Source organism: Chrysemys picta, chromosome 2 (genome assembly GCF_011386835.1).
Source record: "Chrysemys picta bellii isolate R12L10 chromosome 2, ASM1138683v2, whole genome shotgun sequence".
Taxonomy (NCBI): Eukaryota; Metazoa; Chordata; order Testudines; family Emydidae; genus Chrysemys; species Chrysemys picta.
The window spans coordinates 2,869,608-2,897,027 of record NC_088792.1 but is presented as its reverse complement, the minus strand read 5'-3'; the positions used below and the strand labels follow the sequence as shown (position 1 = coordinate 2,897,027).

Below are 27,420 nucleotides of genomic sequence, written 5' to 3'. Positions count from 1 at the left end.
GGCAAGAGCCTCTAGCGCTGTCGGGGTTCTGCTCCCCTCCCTGGTGCTGCCTTGACTGAGCTAAGGGCCCCGCCCTTTGTACTTCCTGTTCCACCCCTCCCCTTCTGAGGGTGGAGTGAGCTTGGCCTGGCCCCGTCCACTCAGACTGAGAGAGCGGCCCTTTACCCTCAGGTTTGGAGGGCAACCACCCTATGTGACGTTATGAGTGTGATATAATATCTCATTGAAAGATGACAGTGCCAGAAAGAGTTAATTAACTCACCGAAGGTGTTCTGTGCTGGCTTGGTGAATCTAAGTATTGGAATATCCACCAGCTTTTGGGGATTTGTCTGCCCCGTTTTGTTTGCAGTTCACCCTAATTGAGTGACCTCAGCTGGCTCCCACGGGCAGCACCGTCACACCCTGGTTCCCTACAACCACATTACCAGCACTTCTGTTCCTGGCTGCTTGGCTTTGGGCTGCTTCTGTCTGTCTCTGTGTTTCAGCTTGGGCCACGAGGGTCAACTTCGGCTCAAGCTTTTCCACGTGCCTGTGTTTTGGGTGCTACTGCTGTCGTTTCAGCCACCGATTACGTGGCTTTTTTACATTTACCCCGAACACAAAGTGGTGGTTACACCTGACCCATAACAACAAGGTAGAACCCAACACGTAACAGTATGAAGCAGAAACTCATAGGGGACAAAAGCCAAATAGGGCGATCATGAATCAGAGATCACATTGTCTGTGTAACTGTGCTGCTGGTGTGTTTTAGGGCTGGATCAACCTCTTGGCTACCACCATGGCTTACTCTGGAGCTTCCACAATTGAGATGCCGGCCCTGGGCCGCCCTCTGCGGCTGGGGATGCTGTACGACTGCCGCAGCGACACGCTCATCCCAGGTACGGTTAGAGCTGCACCAAACACACTTGTATTTGTTTGTTGTAGTTTATGGACCTCTTGCCAACTTACCTACCCTGCGGGACCCTTTCAACATAACACCTGCTTCACTCTTTGCCTCTTTACGATGTCGTCAGTTGTGAGAGTGGGAAGTGACTGGTTAGCTCTAAAACCAAGACATTTAGTGATAAATGAATGAAATGTTTAAAGAGTCCTTAGAAAAAAGCATTTCCCAGAAACTTACTAGGCAATAAGTTCAACTGCTTAGATAAAACCTACATGTTCATTTGAGAGAAGCACTAAGAGCAGCTTGAGAAATTTTCAAACAAGCCGTTCATTTCGTCTTAGGTAACAGGAAACTTCCTTCAAGCAGCAAAGCAGGATGGTCAGTGGTCCCAGTTCTTGCTCACTGGTGTGGGGAAAAATAACATTTCCGTAACCCCTTCCCCAATCTTCCTGTGCTCTCTATTCTGGCTGTAATGGGTACTAAGTCTGAGGGGAAAGATTGTCCAGGAGGGAGCTGCTCAGGATCTCAGGAGACATGCGTGACCTTGGGCTAGTCACTTAATCTTTCTGGGCCTCGGGTCTCCATCTGTAAAAATAGAATAATGATACTTCTCCACCTTACAGGGGTGTTGTGAGAATAAATACATAGAAGTGCCTACGTCATCAACCCCTTCCCTGCCTAGTTTAGTTTGGATTTTATTATATTATAAAACTATTCTAATCTTATATTATCATAATATTATTATTCTCTATTTCTAATTCCCCAACCCCTCCAAACCAATAAGCAGTTCTCCTGAACAAGACCAACAAAACAAATTTGGAGTTTCTTATCCAAGCCAATTTAGGCCAAAGATGAACCAAAGAAGTTGGGGGGAAATTTTTATAAAAGAACTTCAGGTAAAATTTTCAGAAACTAATTCTGTTTGGTAACAAACTTCCAAGAAAAAAATTGCCCTGGGATGAGATGTTGCATGGGAAATGTATTTAATATCTGTAGTGCAGTAAGGCTTAGAGGATCCAGGGAAGGACCAGGACATATTTTATTATTAATGATTATTGTTCTGGTTGTAGTGGAGCCTGGAGGGCCCAGCCCCACTGCACTAGCACTGCACACACACAACAAAACATTCCGTGCTTCAGAACTCACAATCCAAGTATAAGACAGAAAACAGCAGGTGAATACAGGACATGAGGCGAACGAGATACCAATGAGATGGCTTGTCTCACTGTTGGCCTGGCTATTTCTGGGAAACTGGCTTGAAACTCAGATTTATGATGGGAAGCTAAATCGAGCCTCAACTACGGAGCAACTGAACTGCTGCTCCATTGACAGAATGGAAGCACAGCACAGCAGGAGCAGGATCGGGCCCATTACTCTAGTTCAGTGGCTCTCAAACTTATTTAATCAGCCCCCTCCCCTTCTTTGTGTCTGTGGTCATTTCCGCCTCCCCTGCCCACAAGTACACATACCGCTACCTACACTGAAGGCAGAGCGGAGAGCAATGGCTGCCCAGCTCTGAAGGCAGAGTGGAGGGCAGTGGCTGCTGGCCAGGTGCCCAGCTCTGAAGGCAGAGTGAAGAGTAGTAGCGGCTGCTGGCTGGGTACCGAGCTCTGAGTGATGGGGTGATGAAGGCTGACCTCATGAGTGATGAAGGCTGACCTTTCCTTGGCTGGGTCATCTAGCGGCACTTGCCAGTACCCCTTAGTTAAGTCTAAGGTGGAGGTGAACTGGGCCTGTCCCAGTTTCTCCAATAGCTCATCTCTGTATGGCATTGGATAGTTCTCTGGGCGAGTTACAGCATTTAGTTTACAGTAGTGTAACGATGCGGCCTCTGGCGGGACACTACTGAGAGTATCAATTCAGGACCAATTGCTTTGAGCAGGGCAGTCACAGCCCCAGGCGGGGGTTCTTTGCTATTAAGGCAAATCAAACCAGCCAGACAGAGAGGACTTCGGTTTTACCCCACTGGCTAACCACAAGTCACACAAGCAATTCCCTCAAATACTCCAGTTCCCTTGTATCACCACCAGCACCACTCATTATGGGGATGAATGCTTATGAAAATCAATACCCCAGTAAAAGAAAAAAGGTTCTCCCGATCCCAAAGGATCAAGCCCCAGACCCAGGTCAATATACAAATCAGATCTTACCCACAAATCACGCTGTTGCCAATCCTTTAGAATCTAAAATCTAAAGGTTTATTCATAAGAGGAAGAAGATAGAGATGAGAGCTAGAATTGGTTACATGGAATCAATTACATACAGTAATGGCAAAGTTCTTGGTTCAGGCTTGTAGCAATGATGGAATTAACTGCAGGTTCTCTGGAACATCCCCAGCTGGGATGGGTCATTCAGTCCTTTGTTCAGAGCTTCAGTTTGTAGCAAAGTCCCTCCAGAGGTCAGAAGCAGGATTGAAAACAAGATGGAGAAAATGCAGCTGCCTTTTATAGTCTCTTGCCATGTGGCCTGTGCTTCCTTTGTTCCAAACACAAGATGCCCAGCACGTGGCATGGAAAAACCTTAGGGTTCTGTCCATAGGCATGTCCCTGCATTCCTTGCTGAGTCACAAGGTGTATCTGCCTTCTCTCAATGGGTCAGTTGTGTAGCTGATGGTTCTTAATGGGCCATCAAGCAGGGTAGGCAGAGCTGATGCCAAAGTGGCTGGTGGTCACCCAGAAGCATTGCACAAGTTTGAAATACAGACAGTATAGAGCCAATACTTATAACTTTAAATAAAAAATGATACATGCATACAGATGGCATAATCATAACCAGCAAATCATAACCTTATTTGATCTCCTTTGTACAAGACTTGGTGCCACTATATGACCTTGGTTGCAACAATGATCTATACGGTCACAGCTTGTGTCAATAACATCACAGGTAGTCCACGCAAAATTGGATTTCCCCATCTGATTTGGGAACCAGAACCACTGGAGAGGCTCATGCACTCTCAGAGGGGCTGATTACACCCATCTGTAACATGTCCTTGATCTCCCTTACTATTGCGGTTTTGGCTTAAGGAGCCACCCGGTAAGGTTGGGCTCTAATTGGGCGAGCATCACCTGTGTCAATGGAGTGGTATGCCCGTTCGGTCCATCCTGGGGTGGCTGAAAACAGTGGCACGAAGCTGGTGCACAGCTCCTGGATTTGCTGTCGCTGCTTATGCCCAAGGATTATGGAAAGGCTCACCTCTTCTACGTCACCATTGCTTTTTCCTTCATAGTGGACTCCTTCAGGCCACTCAGCGTCGTCTCTCTCCTGGGCTGTAAACTGGAGAACCTTGATTTCTCGGAAATAAAAGGGCTTTAGAGAATTAACATGGTACACTTTAGGCTTTAGGTTTGAGGTGGAGGATGCTATGAGATAGTTAACAGCTCCCAGGCACTCTTGGACCATAAATGGCCCTTCCCACGATGCTTCCATCTTATTGGCCTGTAGAGCCTTCAGGACCATGACTTGGTCACCTACTCTGAAGGAACGCTCTGTGGCATGTTTATCATACCAGGCCTTTTGCTCTTGTTGAGCATCCTGTAGGTTTTCTTGACCAAGGACTATAGAGTCTTTGAGGGTGTTTTGCAGGTTGGTTACAAAATCCAAAATGTTAGTTCCTGGAGAAGATGTAACCCCCTCCCATTGCTGCTTCATCAACTGTAATGGCCCCTTATCTTCATGGCCATAAATGAGTTTAAAGGGTGAAAACCCCAACAAGAATGTGGTACAGCCCTGTAGGCAAAGAGCAACTGCTGCAACACTAGGTCCCGATCATTGGAGTGCTCATTCATGAATTTACGTATCATGGCCCCCAAAATCCCATTAAACTTCTCCACTAGGCCATTTGTTTGATGGTGGTCAAGGGTGGCAACCAAGTGGTTCACCCCATGAGCTTCCCAAAGATGTTTCATGGTCCTTGCCCGAAAATTAGTTCCCGAATCCATAAGGATGTCTGAGGGCCAACCTACCCTGGCAAAAATGTCTGCAAATGCCTGGCTCACGTTTTTAGCCCTGGTGTTGCTTACAGCTACTGCTTCTGACCATTGAGTGGCAAAATCCATGAAGGTTAGTATGTACTGCTTTCCTCTGGGTGTCTTCTTAGGGAAAGGACCCAGAATATCCATAGCTACAGGCTGAAATGGAACCGCAATTATGGGGAGTGGCTGGGAAGGAGACCAAAGCCCTGAGGTAAGTGGGGAAATGGGATCCTGGGAGGAAGCACAAGCAGGAGAGCGCAAGAGGGGAGGACTCCTGTCTCATGCTGAGAAAGAGGGACGATCGATGAGTTATCTTAAGTGCCTATACACAAATGCAAGAAGCCTGGGAAACAAGCAGGGAGAACTGGAAGTCCTGGCACAGTCAGGGAACTATGATGTGATTGGAATAACAGAGACTTGGTGGGATAACTCACATGACTGGAGTACTGTCATGGATGGATATAAACTGTTCAGGAAGGACAGGCAGGGCAGAAAAGGTGGGGGAGTTGCGTTGTATGTAAGAGAGGAGTATGACTGCTCAGAGCTCCGGTATGAAACTGCAGAAAAACCTGAGAGTCTCTGGATAAAGTTGAGAAGTGTGAGCAACAAGGGTGATGTCGTGGTTGGAGTTTGCTATAGACCACCAGACCAGGGGATGAGGTGGACGAGCCTTTCTTCTGGCAACTAGCAGAAGTTGCTAGATCGCAGGCCCTGGTTCTCATGGGAGACTTTAATCACCCTGATATCTGCTGGGAGAGCAATAGAGCGGTGCACAGGCAATCCAGGAAATTTTTGGAAAGTGTAGGGGACAATTTCCTAGTGCAAGTGCTGGAGGAACCAAATAGGGGCAGAGCTTTTCTTGACCTGCTACTCACAAACAGGGAAGAATTAGTAGGGGAAGCAAAAGTGGATGGGAACCTGGGAGGCAGTGACCATGAGATGGTCGAGTTCAGGATCCTGACACAAGGAAGAAAGGAGAGCAGCAGAATACGGACCCTGGACTTCAGAAAAGCAGACTTTGACTCCCTCAGGGAACATATGGGCAGGATCCCCTGGGAGAATAACATGAAGGGCAAAGGGGTCCAGGAGAGCTGGCTGTATTTTAAAGAATCCTTATTGAGGTTGCAGGAACAAACCATCCCGATGTGTAGAAAGAATAGTAAATATGGCAGGCGACCAGCTTGGCTAAACAGTGAAATCCTTGCTGATCTTAAACGCAAAAAAGAAGCTTACAAGAAGAGGAAGATTGGACAAATGACCAGGGAGGAGTATAAAAATATTGCTCAGGCGTGCTGGAGTGAAATCAGGAAGGCCAAATCACACTTGGAGTTGCAGCTAGCAAGAGATGTTAAGAGTAACAAGAAGGGTTTCTTCAGGTATGTTAGCAACAAGAAGAAAATCAAGGAAAGTGTGGGCCCCTTACTGAATGAGGGAGGCAACCTAGTGACCGAGGATGTGGAAAAAGCTAATGTACTCAATGATTTTTTTGCCTCTGTCTTCACGCACAAGGTCAGCTCCCAGATTGCTGCACTGGGCAGTACAGCATGGGGAGAAGGTGACCAGCCCTCTGTGGAGAAAGAAGTGGTTCGGGACTATTTAGAAAAACTGGACGTGCACAAGTCCATGGGGCCGGATGCGCTGCATCCGAGGGTGCTAAAGGAGTTGGCGGGTGAGATTGCAGAGCCATTAGCCATTATTTTTGAAAACTCATGGCGATCGGGGGAGGTGCCAGATGACTGGAAAAAGGCTAATGTAGTGCCCATCTTTAAAAAAGGGAAGAAGGAGGATCCGGGGAACTACAGGCCAGTCAGCCTCACCTCAGTCCCTGGAAAAATCATGGAGCAGGTCCTCAAGGAATCAATTATGAAACATTTAGAGGAGAGGAAAGTGATCAGGAACAGTCAGCATGGATTCACGAAGGGGACGTCGTGCCTGACTAACCTAATTGCCTTCTATGATGAGATAACTGGCTCTGTGGATAAGGGGAAAGCAGTGGATGTGTTATTCCTTGACTTTAGCAAAGCTTTTGATACGGTCTCCCACAGTATTCTTGCCGCCAAGTTAAAGAAGTATGGGCTGGATGAATGGACTGTAAGGTGGATGGAAAGCTGGCTAGATCGTTGGGCTCAATGGGTAGTGATCAACGGCTCCATGTCTAGTTGGCAGCCAGTTTCAAGCGGAGTGCCCCAAAGGTCGGTCCTGGGGCCGGTTTTGTTGAATATCTTTATTAATGATCTGGAGGATGGTGTGGACTGCACTCTCAGCAAGTTTGCAGATGTAACTAAACTAGGAGGCGTGGTAGACACTAAACTAGGAGGCGTGGTAGATACACTAGAGGGTAGGGATCGGATACAGAGGGACCTAGACAAATTAGAGGATTGGGCCGAAAAAAACCTGATGAGGTTCAACAAGGACAAGTGTAGAGTCCTGCACTTAGGACAGAAGAATCCCATGCACTGCTACAGACTAGGGACCGAATGGCTAGGTAGCAGTTCTTCAGAAAAGGACCTAGGGGTCACAGTGGACGAGAAGCTGGATATGAGTCAACATTGTGCTCTTTTTGCCAAGAAGGCTAACGGCATTTTGGGCTGTATAAGTAGGGGCACTGCCAGCAGATCGAGGAACGTGATTGTTCCCCTTTATTCGACATTGGTGAGGCCTCATCTGGAATACTGTGTCCAGTTTTGGGCCCCACACTACAAGAAGGATGTGGAAAAATTGGAAAGAGTCCAGTGGAGGGCAACAAAAATGATTAGGGGTCTGGAGCGCATGACTTATGAGGAGAGGCTGAGGGAACTGGGATTGTTTAGTGTCCAGAAGAGAAGAATGAGGGGGGATTTGATAGCAGCCTTCAACTACCTGAAGGGGGGTTCCAAAGAGGATGGAGTTCGGCTGTTCTCAGTGGTGGCAGCTGACAGAACAAGGAGCAATGGTCTCAAGTTGCAGTGGGGGAGGTCCAGGTTGGATATCAGGAAAAACTATTTCACTAGGAGGGTGGTGAAACACGGGAATGCGTTACCTAGGGAGGTGGTGGAGTCTCCTTCCTTGGAGGTTTTTAAGGCCCGGCTTGACAAAGCCCTGGCTGGGATGATTTAGCTGGGAATTGGTCCTGCTTTGAGCAGGGGGTTGGACTAGATGACCTCTTGAGGTCCCTTCCAACTCTGATATTCTATGATTCTATGATTCTATGAGAGTGGCCTTGACCTGGTCTTGGGGCTTTCCCACCCTCTGGCAAACCTCAAAAGACCGAACATAGGTAGAAATGTCCTTGCCCATTCCCTCCCAGTGGAATGACTTCCGCAAAGGGTCCTTTGTTCTGTTCACCCCAGCATGGCCACTAGGGTGATCGTGGGCTAAGCTCAAGAGCTTTACCTGGTACTTAGTTAGAACTACCAACTGTCTCTGAGGTACCTGGAGAAGGAGTGTTAGGGCTACCTGGTTGACCCAGCTTAGCCTTTTCCAGCTCTAAGCACTTTGCTTCCACCTCCAAGCATTTCTCCTCTGCTTCCAAGTGCTTCATCTCTAGGAAGAAATTCCTGTCTTCTGCAGGTAGAACTCGGACCGAGTTAAGGGCATCCCTCCATCCTGGCAACGGGATCTTGGGTTGGTGGAAGGGCTGACCTTTCACCACCTGGGAAGTCTTCGGTCCCCCATCCCCTCCCTGCATTTCTGTCATGGAGCAGGATTTCTGGGCTTGCTCTGGCTTTGTCTTCTCCCTGGTGTTTAGCTTCGGGAAGATTGGTTGCTTTAGGGTTTTGGAGCCCGATCGCAACCTCATGCACAGGCTGCCCTATTCTACCCTAGCTATTTCATTGCCACGAAGCTAGAAAAGAAAAAAAATAACTGCTTGTTGGACTCCCTGGCTTTGCAGGCTGATCCCTTTATGTGCCTGTTCCCCCTCAGGCAGCAAAGAAAAGAAAAGAGAGAAAAAAACCGTCCCTTGCTTTGCAGGCTGCCAAAAGGAAAAACGTGTCCTTTTAAAATCCTGAGGTCTGTGCTTCTGGTTCAAAATGATCCCACCTCTACCACCATGTCAAGGCTGATGCCCCACTCTGGCATGTCGAGTGCATAAGGTGGGTGCCCACAAGGACTCTAAAAATTAATACTGGCCACATAAGGCTTGTATTAAACTCCCAAGGTTACAGCTTTTCTCTGACCTTGGATGGGTAGATGCTGCCACCACCCAAGTGCAAAAACCCCTTTGAGAACCCAGAAAGACACACTTGGGAATTCCTTCCTGTGGGGTACGCTCAAGTCCTTTCACCGCCTCCATCCCCACCCCCACCCCGGGGAAGAGCTGAGAAAAAAACAAAGAAAATCAGCTGTTGCCACCAGCTAATTAAACAACATCTGCACAAGCGTCTTAGGACACACAAATCCAATCCTGTTCTAAAAAAAGTAAATTTTATTAAAAACAAAAGAAAGAAAAAAAATCTGGGAACTCAGGCTATTGCTAGGTTTTAAAAGAGCAAATGCAAGAATTAAGCACCAAAAATATCTTCCTTACGGTATGGTTACAAACAAAACAAAAGCACCAGGGGTTAGCACAGAGGAGTCCACAAGCCATAAAGAAAGAAAAGGGATAAACCTAATTGTATCTTCCTAGACATTTCCTGATCTACTTACATATCTGAGGGTTTCAAGTGAGTAGTTTCTAGATACGATTTGATGATTTTTTTCATACCCGGCCCCAAGCTTCTTACAGCATAGTTCTGCCCTTTCCCCTCGCTCCTGGAGAACAACCACAGACAGGCAAAAGGGGAGTCTTGTTCCAATTTTAAAAAGTTCTAGCCTTCCCATTGGCTCTCCTGGCCAGGTGCCCACTCACTTCTTTTAACCCTTTACAGTAAAGCAAGCAGAGAACAGCTACTAAGAGGGAATTTATAGCTAACTGGCTGGCTGGGTCCATAAAAAGGAGCTACCCCCACCCCTTTCATTTATCACAGGGGAATTACACAAAAATGAGGAGGTTAGTTAAACAGAAATTAAAAAATACAGCACCAAAAGTGAGCAAGCTATGTGGAAACTTTTTAAAGACACCATAATAGAGACAAATTAAATGTATACCCCAAATTAAAAAACATAGTAAGAGAACCAAAAAAGTGCCACTGTGGCTAAACAACAAAGAAAAGAAGCGATTAGAGGCAAAAAGGCATCCTTTAAAAAGGGGCAGGGCCGGTGAAACCACTAGGCAAACGAGGCGGCTGCCTTGGGCGCCAAGATTTGGGGGAGACAAAAAGCGGTGCCCCAAATTTTTTTTTTACACTCCCAGCACAGCGGCGGGCTGCAGCAGGGACAGGGCAGGGTTTGCCTTGCGGGGCTCGGAGGATACTGTGCAGGGAGCGGGTTCTGCTCACGGTTCCAGCGGGGCAGCCCGGGGCGCAGGGAGAACCCGGGGGTGAATCTGGGCGCTCCAACCAAATCGTTACATGCTTTCTGCTGTTTCCTGGGCTGCAGCTGGTAGGAGCCAGGCCCCATGTGCACCTCGGTGCCGCCCACGGGCCGAGTCAGCGCCCACGGAGCCCGGTCGTACATGCCGGCTGGCCCTGCAACTTGAGACCCAGGGCTGCAGTCACCATGGACACCGTGGGGCCCAACACGCCGGGCCGGCCCGAGGAACCGTCCAAACCCCCTCCACAGCCTGCCCGCACTTGGCCACCCGCCCCGCAGAGAGCGCTCCCTTCTCCCCCAGACCCTTCCCCCTGTAACCCGCCCCGCAGCGCTCCCTTCTCCCCCCAGACCCTTCCCCCTGCAACCCGACCCGCAGAGCTCCCTTCTCCCACCACACCCTTCCCCCTGTAACCCGCCCCACAGAGCTCCCTTCTCCCCCCAGACCCTTCCCCCTGTAACCCGCCCCACAGAGCTCCCTTCTCCCCCCAGACCCTTCCCCCTGTAACCCGCCCCGCAGAGCTCCCTTCTCCCACCACACCCTTCCCCCTGTAACCCGCCCCGCAGCGCTCCCCTCTCCCCCCAGACCCTTCCCCCTGCAACCCACCCGCAACGCTCCCTTCTCTCCCCAGACCCTTCCGCCTGCAACCCGCCCCGCAGCGCTCCCTTCTCCCTCCATACCCTTCCCCCTGCAACCCGCCCCGCAGCGCTCCCTTCTCCCCCAGACCCTTCCCCCTGTAACCTGCCCGCAACGCTCCCTTCTCCCCCCAGACCCTTCCCCCTGCAACCCGCCCCGCAGCGCTCCCCTCTCCCCCCATACCCTTTCCCCTGCAACCCGCCCCGCAGCGCTCCCTTCTCCCCCAGACCCTTCCCCCTGCAACCCGACCCGCAGAGCTCCCTTTTCCCCCCAAACCCTTCCCTCTGCAACCCGCCCCGCAGCGCTCCCTTCTCCCCCCAGACCCTTCCCCCTGTAACCCGCCCCGCAGCGCTCCCTTCTCCCACCACACCCTTCCCCCTGCAACCCGCCCCGCAGAACTCCCTTCTCCCCCAGACCCTTCCCCCTGCAACCCGCCCCGCAGCGCTCCCTTCTCCCCCCAGACCCTTCCCCCTGTAACCCGCCCCGCAGAGCTCCCTTCTCCCCCCAAATCCTTCCCCCTGCAACCCGCCTGCAACGCTCCCTTCTCCCCCCAGACCCTTCCCCCTGCAACCCGCCCCGCAGTGCTCCCTTCTCCCACCACACCCTTCCCCCTGCAACCCGCCCCGCAGTGCTCCCTTCTACCCCCAGACCCTTCCCGCTGCAACCCGCCCCGCAGCGCTCCCTTCTCCCCCCAGACCTTCCCCCTGTAACCCACCCCACAGCGCTCCCCTCTCCCCCCAAACTCTTCCCCCTGCAACCCGCCCTGCAGCGCTCCCTTCTCCCCCCAGACCCTTCCTCCTGCAACCCGCCCCGCAGCGCTCCCCTCTCCCCCCAGACCCTTCCCCCTGTAACCCACCCCGCAGCGCTCCCTTCTCCCCCCAGACCCTTCCCCCTGCAACCCGCCCCACAGCGCTCCCTTCTCCCCCCAGACCCTTCCCCCTGCAACCCGCCCCGCAGCGCTCCCCTCTCCCCCCAGACCCTTCCCCCTGCAACCCGCCCCGCAGCGCTCCCTTGTCTGCCCAGACCCTTCCCCCTGCAACCCGCCCCGCAGCGCTCCCCTCTCCCCCCAGACCCTTCCCCCTGCAACCTGCCCCGCAGCGTTCCCTTCTCCCCCCAGACCCTTCCCCCTGCAACCCGACCCGCAGCGCTCCCTTCTCCCCCCAGACCCTTCCCCCTGCAACCCGACCCGCAGCGCTCCCTTCTCCCCCCAGACCCTTCCCCCTGTAACCCGCCCCGCAGAGCTCCCTTCTCCCACCACACCCTTGCCCCTGCAACCCACCCGCAACGCTCCCTTCTCTCCCCAGACCCTTCCCCCTGCAACCCACCCCGCAGCGCTCCCTTCTCCCCCCAGACCCTTCCTCCTGTAACCCGCCCCGCAGCGCTCCCTTCTCCCCCCAGACCCTTCCCCTTGCAACCTGCTCCGCAGTGCTCCCCTCTCCCCCCAGACCCTTCCCCCTGCAACTTGCCCCGCAGCGCTCCCCTCTCCCCCCATACCCTTACCCCTGCAACCAGCCCCGCAACGCTCCCTTCTCCCCCCAGACCCTTCCCCCTGCAACCCGCCCCGCAGCGCTCCCCTCTCCCCCCATACCCTTCCCCCTGTAACCCACCCCGCAGCGCTCTCTTCTCCCCCCAGACTCTTCCTCCTGCAACCCGCCCCGCAGCGCTCCCCTCTCCCGCCTGACCCTTCCCCCTGCAACCCGCCCCGCAGTGCTCCCCTCTCCACCCACAGAACCTGCCCCTTAGAACGTACCTCTACAGGTGTCCTGTGGAACCGCGGGCCCTGCCGCCTCCCTCTACAGTGCCGCACATCACTGCTCGCCCGTGCCTGCCCCGCCAGCCCAGATCCGCCACCTCCCCGAGCCCCCAATATCTGTGCTCTGATCCCCAAAACCGTCCTTTCCAGATCCATGGGGGGGAAGGCAGGAGGGTCTTTAGCCACGTGGTGGTGACCCAAGGCCATTTATTTTCATTAAATATGTAGACTAAATAATGAAATTAATAAATTTTCAAGCCAAATATGTATTAATTCTAATGAACAATGCCACATTATGCAGTATTCATTTTTGAAAGTTTACAATAAGCGATGCTCCGGGGGGAGGGGAGGAGGAAGGGGAGGGAGGGCGCAAGGTGGAAGTTTCGCCTAGGGCATAAAATATCCTTGCACTGGCCCTGAAAAAGGGAAGTGAAATCCTAGTGAGGAAAATAGAAAGGAGCATAAACTCTGGCAAGTGAAGTGTAAAAATATAATTAGGAGGGCCAAAAAAGAATTTGAAGAACAGGTAGCCAAAGCCTCAAAAAGTAACAGCAACTTTTTTTCTTTATGTACATCAGAAGCAGGAAGCCTGCTAAACAACCAGTGGGGCCACTGGATGATCGAGATGCTAAAGGAACACTCAAGGACGATAAGGCCATTGCGGAGTAACTAAATGAATTCTTTGCATCGGTCTTCACAACTTAGGATGTGAGGGAGATTCCCAAACCTGAGCCATTCTTTTTAGGTGACAAATCTGAGGATCTGTTCCTGGTTGAGGTGACATTAGAGGAGGCTTTGGAACAAATTGATAAACTAAACAGTAATAAGTCACCAGGACCAGCTGGTATTCACCCAAGAGTTCTGAAGGAACTCAAATGTGAAATTGCAGACCTACTAGCGGTGGTATTGAATCTATCATTTAAATCAGCTTCTGTACCAGATGACTAGACAATAGCTAATGTGACACCAATTTTCTAAAAAGGGCTCCAGAGGTGACCCTGGCAATTACAGGCCTCTAAGCCTGACTTCAGTACCGGGCAAACTGGTCGAAACTATAGTAAAGAACAGAATTATGAGCCACATAGATGAACATGATTTGGTGGGGAGTCAACGTGGTTTTTATAAAGGGAAATCATGTCTCACCAATCTACTAGAATTCTTTGAGCGGGTCAACAAGCATGTGGACAAGGGGGATCCAGTGGATATAGTGTACTTAGATTTTCAAAAAGCCTTTGACAAGGTCCCTCACCAAAGGCTCTTAAGCAAGGTAAGCTGTCATGAGATAAGAGGGAAGGTCGTCTCGTGGATCAGTAACTTGTAAAAAGATAGGAAACAAAGGGTAGGAATAAATGGTCAGTTTTCAGAATGGAGAGAAGTAAATAGTGGTGGCAAAATTTGCAGTTGATACGAAACTACTCAAGATAGTTAAGTCCAAATCAGACTGTGAAGAGCTACAAAGGTATCTCACAAAACTAGGTGAGTGGGCAACAAAATGGCAGATGAAATTCAATATTGGTAAATGCAAAGTAATGCACATTGGAAAACAAAATCTCAACTATACATATAAAATGATGGGGTCTAAATTAGCTGTTAAAACTCAAGAAAGAGATCTTGGAGTCATTGTGGATATTTCTCTGAAAATATCCACTCAATGTGCAGCGGCAGTCAAAAACACGAACAGAACATTGGGAATCATTACGAAAGGGATAGATAATAAGAAAGAAAATATCATATTGCCTCTATATAAATCCATGGTATCCCCACATCTTGAATACTGCATGCAGATGTGGTCACCCCACCTCAAAAAAAGATATATTGGACTTGAAAAAGGTTCAGAAAAGTGCAACAAAAATGATTAGGGGTATGGAACGGCTTTCATATGACGAGAGATTAATAAGACTGGGACTTTTCAGCTTGGAAAAGAGACGACTAAGGGAGGGATGTGATTGATGTCTATAAAATCATTTACTGGTGTGGAGAAAGTAAATACGGAAGTATTATTTTCACCTTCTCATAACACAAGAACTAGGGTTCACCAAATTAAATGAATAGGCATCAGGCTTAAGACAAACAAAAGGAAGTATTTTTTTTCACACAACACACCGTCAACCAGTGGAACTCCTTGCCAGAGGATGTTGTGAAGGCCAAGACTATCACAGAGTTCAAAAAAGAACTAGATAAGTTCGTGGAGGACAGGTCCATCAATGGCTATTAGCCAGGGTAGGCAGGGATGGTGTCCCTAGCCTCTGTTTGCCAGAAGCTGGGAATGAGCGACAGGGGATGGATCACTTGGTGATTACCTGTTCTGTTCATTCCCTCTGGGGCACCTGGCTCTGGCCACTGTCGGTAGACAGGATACTGGGCTAGATGGACCTTTGGCCTGACCAATACGGCCGTTCTTATGTTCTTATTATTCTGTAAACTGGTGGGGCAGCGTACCTGGCATTGCAAATCTCTTGCTAATCCTGATTTGATATTATACTTGCACATGGAGACCATGGTGATCAGTGCCTTAGTTATTACTGTTTGTGTGGCAGTAGCCCCCCGGGCACCAATCCAGGATCATGGCCTCATTACTAGTCACTGTCTATATACACAGTATAAAATGGCAGCTCCTGCTCCAAAGAGCTTAAAATCTAGATTGTGACGAAGTGAGACAAATGGAGGAGGAGAGAATGAGGTAACAGGAACTCTAGCACATTACTAGACAGATAGCAAGATAGATAGATGGAGATTCAAGTGGAGGGTCAGATGACAGGGCACATTGATTGGAGCCCTCAGTGCTGTGTTCTTTTGCTCATGGTGTCTCTTTAATAGGAGGCAACTTTATTCAATGAAATTGCAACAATTTCTTATCCTCTCCCGTGATCACTGACTATGTGCTTGTGTGGAATTTTCCAGGTATCACTTTATGGGGCATTGAGACCCTTAAGAGAGATGTGGAGACAATGCCAAAGCACAAGACTGAATTCCAGATCATTGCGTCCGACACCATTGAAGATAAGGCCTCAGCCCTCAGGCTGTCTGCATCCCTGAAGGCCAGTCTCCTGGGGGGGCTGGTGGAAGTAGGTGGATCTGCAGCATTTTTAAATGATACAAAGAAATCAAAAAATCACGCTCGAGTTGCTCTCCACTACTCAGTGACAAACAGGTTTGAGCACCTGACCATGAGCCAGTTGGGGACTGAGAACATTTCTTATCCTGCTGTATTTGACCAAGGCACGGCCACCCATGTGGTCACGGCTGTGCTGTACGGGGCTCAGGCTTTCTTTGTGTTTGATCGGGAAGTTTCTTCGTCAGAGAGTATGCGAGAGATAGAGGGGGAAATGAAACTGATGGTGGAAAAGATCCCAAAGGTTTCTGGCGGAGCAGAGATGTCTGGGGAAAAGGGTAACAAAGAAGAAGGAAAAACTGAAAATTTCAGTTGCAAATTTTATGGCGATTTTGCCCTGGAGAACAATCCAGTTACTTACCAAGATGCCATGGGAGTTTACTCCACTCTCCCTAAGCGGCTTGGAGTCGCTGGTGAAAACGCTGTACCGGTGCGAGTCTGGCTGTACCCACTGAGCAAGCTGGACTCCAGAGCTGCCCAGCTAGTGCGTGAGATCAGCGCGGTGCTGGTTTATGATGCTCAAAGTGCCATGGAGCACCTGACTGAGTGCGACGTCCGGTGCAACGACATGGTGAAGGACAGAACGGCTACAACCTTCCCCGAGATCCAGAGGAAAATCCAGCAATTCAGAGATCTGTGTAAACAGCACAGACAGGCCTTCCAAAAAGAGCTAGCTAGAACCCTGCCCTCTATCCGTGGAGGCGGAGCAGAGGAGGGGGCCCTGGTGGAGATTTTAACCAACAAGGAGCAATCGCCATTTGGTACCCAGAGACTCAATGAATTTCTGGAGAAGAAACAGGAGGAAATGGATTTTGTCAATTCCTACCTGGCTGAGCTAGAGAATGTGGAAGTCGTATCCTCCAGGAGTGAGCGACAATGTATAGTTCTCAGCTCCAGGCATGAGTTTGTTGTCTCTCTTGCACTCACTTCATTGCATAATGAGGAATCCTATTTATCAGAATTAAACCTATCGTTGAGGAGACAATTTATGAAGAAAACTCATGATCCAGCATTAGCCAGTTCTGCCTGTGAGACACCAAAATCCAAACTGTGGTTTGAGGATGAAGAAGTAAGAAGAGAAGCACGACAAGCTGTAAAATCCTTCTCTGACTTTGCTCGTGTCAATAAATCTCATGGGACGACTCGGTTCATTGTGGCTTCTGTTCCAGACAAGGACAATCCAGGAGCTTCCATTTACCTCTATGAAAACAGAGAGCTGATCAGCACCAGCTTTGAGCCTCCATCAAAGCCTCTTCCTGCCCTGATGGATGGAATCAGACATGACCGTGTGCAGCTCACGTTTAACCCAGCAGCCTATGGCAGGGCTGCGATAGCCGGCTATCGGGCAGAGTACAGAATTGTAGGGCAGGAGAACTGGACGGCTGTGGATGTAAATAACACACAAGAGACATTCACAGTAACAGGGCTACGTGCAAACACCGAGTACCAGTTCCGATACGCTGCAGTGAGCAAATCAGGGCTCAGCGAGAGCAGCGACATGAGTGATCCTGTGAAGACTCTCCCTACCAGCCCCCCTGGGAAGCTGGAAAAAGGTACTGTAGAATCATCAGCCATTGAGCTCACCTGGGAGTGTCCAACTGTGGTTGGAGAAGGAGTCATTATAAGGGAGTATGAAGTGAAATATAAAGAGGAATCCAGGGATATGAGTCATGAAGTGAAAGACGAATGGATAGAACAAAGAACAGGAGAGAAAACAGAATTCTGTAATGTTTATGGACTAAGGCCTCAGACACCCTACAGATTCCGAGTGTCGGCTGTGTGTGAGGATGAGAATCTGAGTGCTCCAAGTGAGGAGATTTCCATTTCAACAATAAAGGTAAGAGAAAATGTAAATAAATCTAAATAGTCTCCCCCTAAACTTGCCTTCCCATTAGACAAATAAGCTTTAGCAAGCAGTCTCCATTGGGATCTATCTCAATGAATCTGATCCCCAGGGTACTTTGGGGGGACAGAGCCCACAGATAATCACTATTTAGTGCCTGGACCAGCTGGATCAGGTAACATTCATCTATAGGAATAGTCTGAAATATCGTGGGTGCATAATGTCGGTGTGACTTCATTCGAACTGGGTCTGGAGATAACAAATAAAACCAAGATAGAGTCGGGCACCTGCAGTGACTGGCTGACTCGGGGAACATGTAAGCGGCTATGGGTATTTCAGCACTGGGTCACCTATCCAGACCTGTCTCATTTTAGAACCTCATGGCTGTTTTAGGGGCAGACTGGCTTATCTGCCCCCCAAATGTCCTGCTTACCTTTATAGGTGCTTGTCCCCTCCACATGCAAATGGAAGCCTCCCCTTGAAGTGCTGCCATCTAGAATTCCCATATACACATGTCAGTGGGGTCAGAATGAGCTCCCCACTGACATCTAGCAGTAAGCTGTGGGAAAAGTCTCCAGGAACACACCATGTTTGCATAGACACGTCTGCTCTGCCTAGGAATTCAGCAGAGGGAACTGCTTTGCCACAGTGATCAATTTTGGCTGGTGTTGGGTTACAATTCACTTTAGTATTGAGTGCAGCGGTGATTAAATATTGTTATCCTGATTGTATGAGTAAAGGGCACAGAACTCTGCTTAGACTGCTCTGATTAAAGTGGCAGTAGAGAAAATGGTGGGGCAGCAGCCTACAGTGACGGAATGAATAACAGCGCAGTGCGGGAAGCGGTGCAGTGTGAATGGTGGGAACTGTGAGCCAGATGTGGTGGTGGCAGCAGCTGAGGTATTACTGACAACACCCGGGCAGGGGAGGGGTGAACTCAGATGAACACACCTCTGAACTCTGGGTCTTCGCTGACGAGGGACAGCAGTTGTGTGTGGGCGCTAAAGGAACATTTGTTTGTCAGACTTTCACACTGCAAGGTGAGAAATGGAGGCAAAGGACACTGCCCAACATATTCTGGGGTGGGTGTTTGCTCCTGGTCAAACACCACAGCCACTGGTTAATTACCCTCGCTGTTAAAAATGTACGCCTTCTTTCCAGTCTGAATTTGTCTAGCTTCAAGTTCCAGCTATTGGATGGTGTTCTACCTTTCTCTGCCAGACTGACGAGCCCATTATCCGATATTTGTTACCATGTAAGTACTTACAGACTGTGACCAAGTTACCCCTTAAGCTTCTCCTAGGTGACTAAATAGACTGAACCCCTTGAGTCGGTCACTCTAAGGCACATTTTCTAATCCTGTAATCACTCTCATGGCTCTTCTTTTGAACCCTCTCCAATTTATCAACATCCTTCTTGAATTGTGCGCACCAGACCTGGACACTGGCACAACTGCTGTTGGAATACAGTGCCACATATGGAGGTAAAATAACCACTCTCCTCCTACTTCAGATTCCCCTGTTTATGCATGCAACTGTGGTGTACTGAGGACTGTTGGAATTGCAAGCTGTCACTTTAAGAACGGGGAGGGGAAGGGGGAAGGGAGGGGGACAGGTTCCCTGGTTCTGCTTGCAGGCTAGGAGGGGGCTCCTTAGCAAAGCATGCAAGTTGCAACAGCTACTTTAAAGCAAGGTGAAGTGAATTGTGCCTCGCTGCCTATGGGAGCAGCCTGCTTTCTCTCTCTACTTTTGGCTTATCGTGTGCTTTGAATGCTAAGAAGTAGATAAAAACATAAGTTTAACATCTTTGTGTGTATGCTGTTAACACACCACTAACCACTACAGGCAGATGCAGTTTAAAGTTGAAAAGTCTTAAAACAAAATGTTTTGGTTCAGTTTTCCCAATGGGAAAAGAAAAAAATCTGCAAAATCAAAATTTTACACAGCAAATTTTGATTTTGCCAAAATGTTGTTTTCTGTTGAAAAGTCATTTTGACAGAAGATTCTCAGCCAGCTCTGTCTGCAACCATTAGGGTACAAACTTACATTTTTAAAAACATTAAAGCTGAGGTTCCCATGTAATTCCGTCAGTTCATGATCTGGAGATTTGTGATAAAATCTCCAGGGTAGGCAAGGCTCAATGTTCCTTGCATCTTTCAGTCATAGAATCATAGAATATCAGGGTTGGAAGGGACCTCAGGAGGTATCTAGTCCAACCCCCTGCTCAAAGCAGGACGTAATCACAACTAAATCATCCCAGCCAGGGCTTTGTCAAACCTGACCTTAAAAACCTCTAAGGAAGGAGATTCCACCACCTCCCTAGGTAACCCATTCCAGTCCTTCATCACCCTCCTAGTGAAAAAGTTTTTCCTAATATCCAATCTAAACCTCCCCCTCTGCAACTTGAGTCCATTACTCCTTTTTCTGTCATCCACTGAGAACAGTCTAGATCCATCCTCTTTGGAACCTCCTTTCAGGTAGTTGAAAGCAGCTATCAAATCCCCCCTCATTCTTCTCTTCTGCAGACTAAACAATCCCAGTTCCCTCAGCCTCTCCTCATAAGTCATGTGCTCCAGCCCCCTAATCATTTTTGTTGCCCTCCGCTGGACTCTTTACAATTTCTCCACATCCTTCTTGTAGTGTGGGGCCCAAAACTGGAAACAGTACTCCACATGAGGCCTCACCAATGTCGAATAGAGGGGAACGATCACGTCCCTCGATCTGCTGGCAATGCCCCTACTTATACAGCCCAAAATGCCATTAGCCTTCTTGGCAACAAGGGCATACTGTTGACTCATATCCAGCTTCTCGTCCATTGTAACCCCTAAGTCCTTTTGTGCAGAACTCCTGCCTTGCTATTCGGTCCCTAGTCTGTAGCAGTGCATGGGATTCTTCCGTCCTAAGTGCAGGACTCTGCACTTGTCCTTGTTGAACCTCATCAGGTTTCTTTTGGCCCAATCCTCTAATTTGTCTAGGTCCCTCTGTATTCTATCCCTACCCTCCAGCATATCTACCACTCCTCCCAGTTTAGTGTCATCTGCAAACTTGCTGAGAGTGCAGTCCACGCCATCATCCAGATCATTAATGAAGATATTGAACAACACCGGCTCCAGGATTGACCCCTGGGGCACTCCAGTTGAAACTGGCTGCCAACTAGACATGGAGCCGTTGATCACTACCCATTGAGCCCGACAATCTAGCCAGCTTTCTATCCACCTTATAGTCCATTCATCCAGCCCATACTTCTTTAACTTGCTGACAAGAATACTGTGGACTTTTGATCTGACCCACTATGGCTGTTCTTATGAAGTTCCATCACTTAATCCGGCTCTTGGTGATTTCATCTCTTGGTGATTTCAGTGGGGAACCTCACTGCTAGTGCAGGCTGGGCCAGTCTCTTTCACTGCCACACTGTCCTGCATCCATAGAATCATAGAATCATAGAATATCAGAGTTGGAAGGGACCTCAAGAGGTCATCTAGTCCAACCCCCTGCTCATAGCAGGACCAATTCCCAGCTAAATCATCCCAGCCAGGGCTTTGTCAAGCCGGGCCTTAAAAACCTCCAAGGAAGGAGACTCCACCACCTCCCTAGGTAACGCATTCCAGTGTTTCACCACCCTCCTAGTGAAATAGTTTTTCCTGATATCCAACCTGGACCTCCCCCACTGCAACTTGAGACCATTGCTCCTTGTTCTGTCGTCTGCCACCACTGAGAACAGCCAAGCTCCATCCTCTTTGGAACCCCCCTTCAGGTAGTTGAAGGCTGCTATCAAATCCCCCCTCATTCTTCTCTTCTGGAGACTAAACAATCCCAGTTCCCTCAGCCTCTCCTCATAAGTCATGTGCTCCAGACCCCTAATCAGTTTTGTTGCCCTCCGCTGGACTCTTTCCAATTTTTCCACATCCTTCTTGTAGTGTGGGGCCCAAAACTGGACACAGTATTCCAGATGAGGCCTCACCAATGTCGAATGAAGGGGAATGTTCCTCGATCTGCTGGCAATGCCCCTACTTATACAGCCCAAAATGCCGTTAGCCTTCTTGGCAACAAGAGCACACTGTCGACTCATATCCAGCTTCTCGTCCACTGTGACCCCTAGGTCCTTTTCTGCAGAACTGCTACCTAGCCATTCGGTCCCTAGTCTGTAGCAGTGCATGGGATTCTTCCATCCTAAGTGCAGGACTCTGCACTTGTCCTTGTTGAACCTCATCAGGTTTTTTTCGGCCCAATCCTCTAATTTGTCTAGGTCCCTCTGTATCCGATCCCTACCCTCTAGTGTATCTACCACGCCTCCTAGTTTAGTGTCATCTGCAAACTTGCTGAGAGTGCAGTCCACACCATCCTCCAGATCATTAATAAAGATATTAAACAAACCCAGGACCGACCCTTGGGGCACTCCGCTTGAAACCGGCTGCCAACCAGACATGGAGCCATTGATCACTACCCGTTGAGCCCGACAATCTAGCCAGCTTTCTATCCACCTTACAGTCCATTCATCCAGCCCATACTTCTTTAACTTGGCGGCAAGAATACTGTGGGAGACCGTATCAAAAGCTTTGCTAAAGTCAAGGAATAACACATCCACTGCTTTCCCCTCATCCACAGAGCCAGTTATCTCATCATAGAAGGCAATTAGGTTAGTCAGGCACGACTTCCCCTTCGTGAATCCATGCTGACTGTTCCTGATCACTTTCCTCTCCTCTAAATGTTTCATAATTGATTCCTTGAGGACCTGCTCCATGATTTTTCCAGGGACTGAGGTGAGGCTAACTGGCCTGTAGTTCCCCGGATCCTCCTTCTTCCCTTTTTTAAAGATGGGCACTACATTAGCCTTTTTCCAGTCATCTGGGACCTCCCCCGATCGCCATGAGTTTTCAAAAATAATGGCTAATGGCTCTGCAATCTCACCCGCCAACTCCTTTAGCACCCTCGGATGCAGCGCATCCGGCCCCATGGACTTGTGCACGTCCAGTTTTTCTAAATAGTCCCGAACCACTTCTTTCTCCACAAAGGGTTGGTCACCTTCTCCCCATGCTGTACTGCCCAGTGCAGCAATCTGGGAGCTGACCTTGTGCATGAAGACAGAAGCAAAAAAATCATTGAGTACATTAGCTTTTTCCACATCCTCGGTCACTAGGTTGCCTCCCTTATTCAGTAAGGGGCCTACACTTTCCTTGATTTTCTTCTTGTCGCCAACATACCTGAAGAAACCCTTCTTGTTACTCTTAACATCTCTTGCTAACTGCAACTCCAAGTGTGATTTGGCCTTCCTGATTTCCCCCCTGCAAGCCTGAGCAATATTTTTATACTTCTCCCTGGTCATTTGTCCAATCTTCCACTTCTTGTAAGCTTCTTTTTTGTGTTTAAGATCAGCAAGGATTTCACTGTTTAGCCAAGCTGGTCGCCTGCCATATTTACTATTCTTTCTACACATCGGGATGGTTTGTTCCTGCAACCTCAATAAGGATTCTTTAAAATACAGCCAGCTCTCCTGGACCCCTTTGCCCTTCATGTTATTCTCCCAGGGGATCCTGTCCATCTGTTCCCTGGAGGAGTCAAAGTCTGCTTTTCTGAAGTCCAGGGTCCGTATTCTGCTGCTCTCCTTTCTGCCTTGTGTCAGGATCCTGAACTCGACCATCTCATGGTCACTGCCTCCCAGGTTCCCATCCACTTTTGCTTCCCCTACTAGTTCTTCCCTGTTTGTGAGCAGCAGGTCAAGAAAAGCTTTGCCCCTAGTTGGTTCAGACTAAGGCTTATCACCTAGACCTGGTTGTGATGGGTTTGGTCACAGAGCCCCCTTTGAGACTGTCACCTGATGTGCTGAAATTATCTCTGAGCCCATTTTCCCTGCCAGCCTGGGCCTCCAGAACTCTGTCTTGTTGAGCCAGACACAGTAGCTTGCTGCAACACAAACCCAGGGTCTGAGCCACGCCCCCAAAGCTGCCGATCTAAACTGAAAACAGCTCTGCAGGATACCTGTTTCCAGCACTCAGACACCCAGCTCCCAATGGGATCCAAACCCCAAGTAAATCTGTTTTACTCTGTATAAAGCTGATTCAGGGTAAAATGATACTTGTTCACCCTCCATATCACTGAAAGAGAGATATGCACAACTCTTTGTCCCCACCGTCCCCAGGTAACAATTACTACACTATGTTCATTAATAAACAAAAGTGATTTTATTAAGTATAAAAAGTAGGATTTAAATGGTTTTAAGTAGTAACAGATAGAACAAAAACAACAAGGAGTACTTGTGGCACCTTAAAGACTAACAAATTTATTAGAGCATAAGCTTTCATGGGCTTCAGCCCACTTCTTCAGATGCAGAAGTGCAAGCTGGAGTTTGGCAGGTGAATAAATATATACTTACAGAGATGGGTGTGAAGAATTACTATGCAGAGGACCAGTGCTAAGGAGGTCAATACAATCAGGGGGGATGTGGCCCATTATTAACTGTTGATGAGAAGTTGTGAATACCAAAAGAGGGAGAAAATCTTTTGTAGTGAGCCAGCCATTCCCAGTCCTTATTCAGGCCAAGTGTGATACAATCAAACTTGCAAATGTATTCCAGCTCAGCAGTTTCACGGACAAGTCTGTTTTTGAAGTATTTTTTAAGTATGGCAACTTTCAAGTTTGTCACTGAGTGTCCAGGGAGATTAAAATGCTCTTCCACTGGTTTTTGAATGTTCCCTTCCATGATTTGTGTCCATTTATTCTTTTGTGTAGAGAAAATCCGGTTTGGCCAATGTGCATGGCAGAGGGGCATTGTTGGCACATGATGGTATATACCACATTAGTGGATGTGCAGGTGAATGAGCCCCTTATGGTGTAGCTGATGTGGTTAGGTCCTGTGATCGTGTCACTTGAGTAGATATGAGGACAGAGTTGGTAACAGGGTTTGTTGGAAGGGATGGTTCCTGGGTTGGTGTTTCTGTTGTGTGGTGTGTGGTTGCTGGTGAGTATTTGCCTCAGGTTGGGGGGCTGTCTGTAAGCGAGGATTAGTCTGTCTCCCAAGGTTTGTGGGAGTGAGGGATCATCATTCAGGATAGGTTATAGGTCCTTGATGATGTTCTGGAGAGGTTTTAGTTGGGGGCTGAAGGTGATAGCTAGTGGCATTCTGTTATTTTCTTTGTTGGACCTGTCCTGTAGTAGGTGACTTCTGGGTAGTCTTCTGGCTCTGTCAATCTGTTTCCTCACTTCAGCAGGTGGGTATTATAGTTTTAAGAGTGCTTGAAAGAGATCCTGAAGGTGTCTGTCCCTGTCTGAGGGATTGGAGCAAATTCGGTTGTATCTTAGGGCTTGGCTGTAGACGATGGATCGTGTGGTATGGTCTGGATGAAAGCTGGAGGCATGTAGGTAAGTATAGTGGTCGGTAGGTTTTCAGTATAGGATGGAGTTTGTGTTCATCATTTATTTCCAGTATAGGGTGGAGTTTGTGTCCATTATTTATTTATTTATTGTAGAGTCCAGGAAATGGATCTCTTGTGTGGACTGGTCAGGCTGAGGTTAATGGTGGGGTGGAAATTGTTGAAGTCCCGGTGGAATTCTTCAAGGGCCTCCTTCCCGTGGATTCAGATGATGAAGATGTCTTCAATGTAGTGCAAGTAGAGGAGAGGCACTTGAGTATGAGAGATGAGGAAAGGTTGTTCTAAGTCTGCCATAAAAATGTTGGCATACTGTGGGGCCATGCGGGTACCCATAGCAGTGCTGTGACTTGCAGGTATAAATCGTCCCCAAATCTGAAATGGTTGTGGCTGAGGACAAAGTCACAAAGCTCAGCCACCAGGTTAGCTGTGACATTATCAAGCATACTGTTCCTGACAGCTCGTAGTTCATCCTCGTGTGGAATGTTGGTGTAGAGAACTTCCACATCCATGGGGGCCAGGATGGTGTTGTCTGGAACAAAGTAAGTCACAAAGGAAAATAAAACAAAACATACAAGGCTAGGCTTAATACACTCAGAAATCAGTTACAAATGTTAACTTCTCACCCCAGTTGTTACTTCAGGTAAAATCCTTCTCAGGTCAGATGCCTTTTCTGACCTGGGTCCAGCCTGTTCTCTCCTACCCCTGTCATTACAGTTCTTTTGTTTTTCAGATGCTTTCAGGTATTTTTGTGGGGTGGGGAAGCCATCTCTTAAGCCACCTCAAGACTCTCATTGTTTGCTTCCCCCTCTTTATATAGAACTTCCCTAAGGCAGGAAACCTTTGTTTGGAATTCCACCCCCCTCTGGAAAAGTACCAGCTTCAAGATGGTTTTCAGTATCAGGTGACATGGTCACATGTCACTGTAAGACCCCACTCTCCATCCTTCCTGGGTTGGCCCACATGTACACAGGAAGGCTTGCAGGCAAACAGGATGTCATGAATACAGGGGAAAAGGTAGCAACCTTTATGTATGCCAGCCCATTCAGTTAGCTATAAAGACCTTCTTAGCTGTTGTTCTGAATTGCTTTACCTGTAAAGGGTTAACTGTTTCCCTGAAGATGCTTGGAAGAAAAAAAAAACAAGGTTGGAGTTGGCAGAGAGCCGAGACCCAATGAAAATCAAAGATACATTCAAATTGGGGGAAACAGTTTCCTTTTCTCAGCAGTCTTTGGTTTTGGTCTGTGTCTTCTCTCTTGGAACTGAAAGGAAGCCAGCAGGTGCAAGATCTCCTAAATCCATACCTGGAATAATCATCTGAAACCACAGAAATGTGAGTAGGGTAAAAAAGGTTTAGATACATGTGATTGGGTTATTTGTTCGTTGGGCTTGTGTATTCTCTGTGCTGGCATAGGATTTTTTTTTCACCCTTTTCCCCCCATATTTTTCTTTTGGTAACCAAAGCTGAGCCCAGAGAGGAATTCTCTGTGTGTGTTAAATTCTAGCACTCTGCAAAATCTACTACCATTGTGATTTTTTCAGATGTGGTTCTCTATTTTGTTCTTATAATCAAATTTACCTTTTTTAAAAGACTCCTTTGATTCCGAAGTCCTTAAAACAAAGGGTTTGTCTGTGCTCACTTTGCTAAGACAACTGCTTGGTTTTTTTAAATTCTCAAATCTCCCCAGGAAAGGGGGTGAAGGACTTGGGTGGATATTTTGGGGGATAGGGATTCCAAGTGACCCTTCCCTGAATATTTTGCATAAATCACTTGGTGGTGGCAGCGATACCTGTCCAAGGCAGAGGACTCTGTACCTTGGAGGAGTTTTAACCTAAGCTAGTAGAATATAAGCTTAGGGGGTCTTTCATGAGGGCTCCCACCTTCTGAACTTGAAGTGCCAGAGTGGGGAATTTTAGCCTGGGCATGGTGGCAGCGAGGTGGGATCATTTTTTAACCAAGAGCACAGTTTAAAAGGACATTTTTTTACTATGGCTGATTGCAGCTGGAGGTTTTGTTTACCAGAGAGGTAAACACAAACAGTTTTTTCTTTCTTTCTAGCTCTCGGGCTAGGCTATAGTAAGGGCAGGAAGGTTAGCAAAATGACTGAAAGTGACGTCCAAAAGAAATTGGAATTAGCCAGACTGGAGACTGAAGAGAAAAAGAAGGAACATGAAAGAGCCCTGGAATTAAAGGAGAAAGAATGGGAGGCTCAAAGAGTTGCTCACAAGAGAGCCCTGGAGCTGAAACGGCTGGAATAAGACAATGCACTGGCTATACTGCAATGGAAGAAACAGAATCATAGAATCATAGAATATCAGGGTTAGAAGGGACCTCAGGAGGTATCTAGTCCAACCCCCTGCTCAAAGCAGGACCAATCCCCAACTAAATCATCCCAGCCAAGGCTTTGTCAAGCCTGACCTTAAAAACCTCTAAGGAAGGAGATTCCACCACCTCCCTAGGTAACACATT

General features: G+C 48.4%; 1 protein-coding gene across 2 annotated transcripts in view; it reads left to right on the top strand.

Annotated features, from left to right (window-relative positions):
- Nucleotides 1–27,420, top strand: part of LOC101931834 (uncharacterized) — a 115,646-nt gene that overhangs the window by 7,692 nt on the left and 80,534 nt on the right. Inside the window, exons 2-3 of one of the 2 annotated variants that reach the window (XM_065586430.1) lie at nt 752–878; nt 15,534–17,581. In XM_065586430.1, the coding sequence (XP_065442502.1) occupies nt 779–878; nt 15,534–17,581 (2,148 nt within the window). In that variant the 5' untranslated portion in view covers nt 752–778. The remainder of the gene's footprint in view (nt 1–751; nt 879–15,533; nt 17,582–27,420) is intronic. The other variant, XM_065586431.1, reaches the window with a different exon arrangement.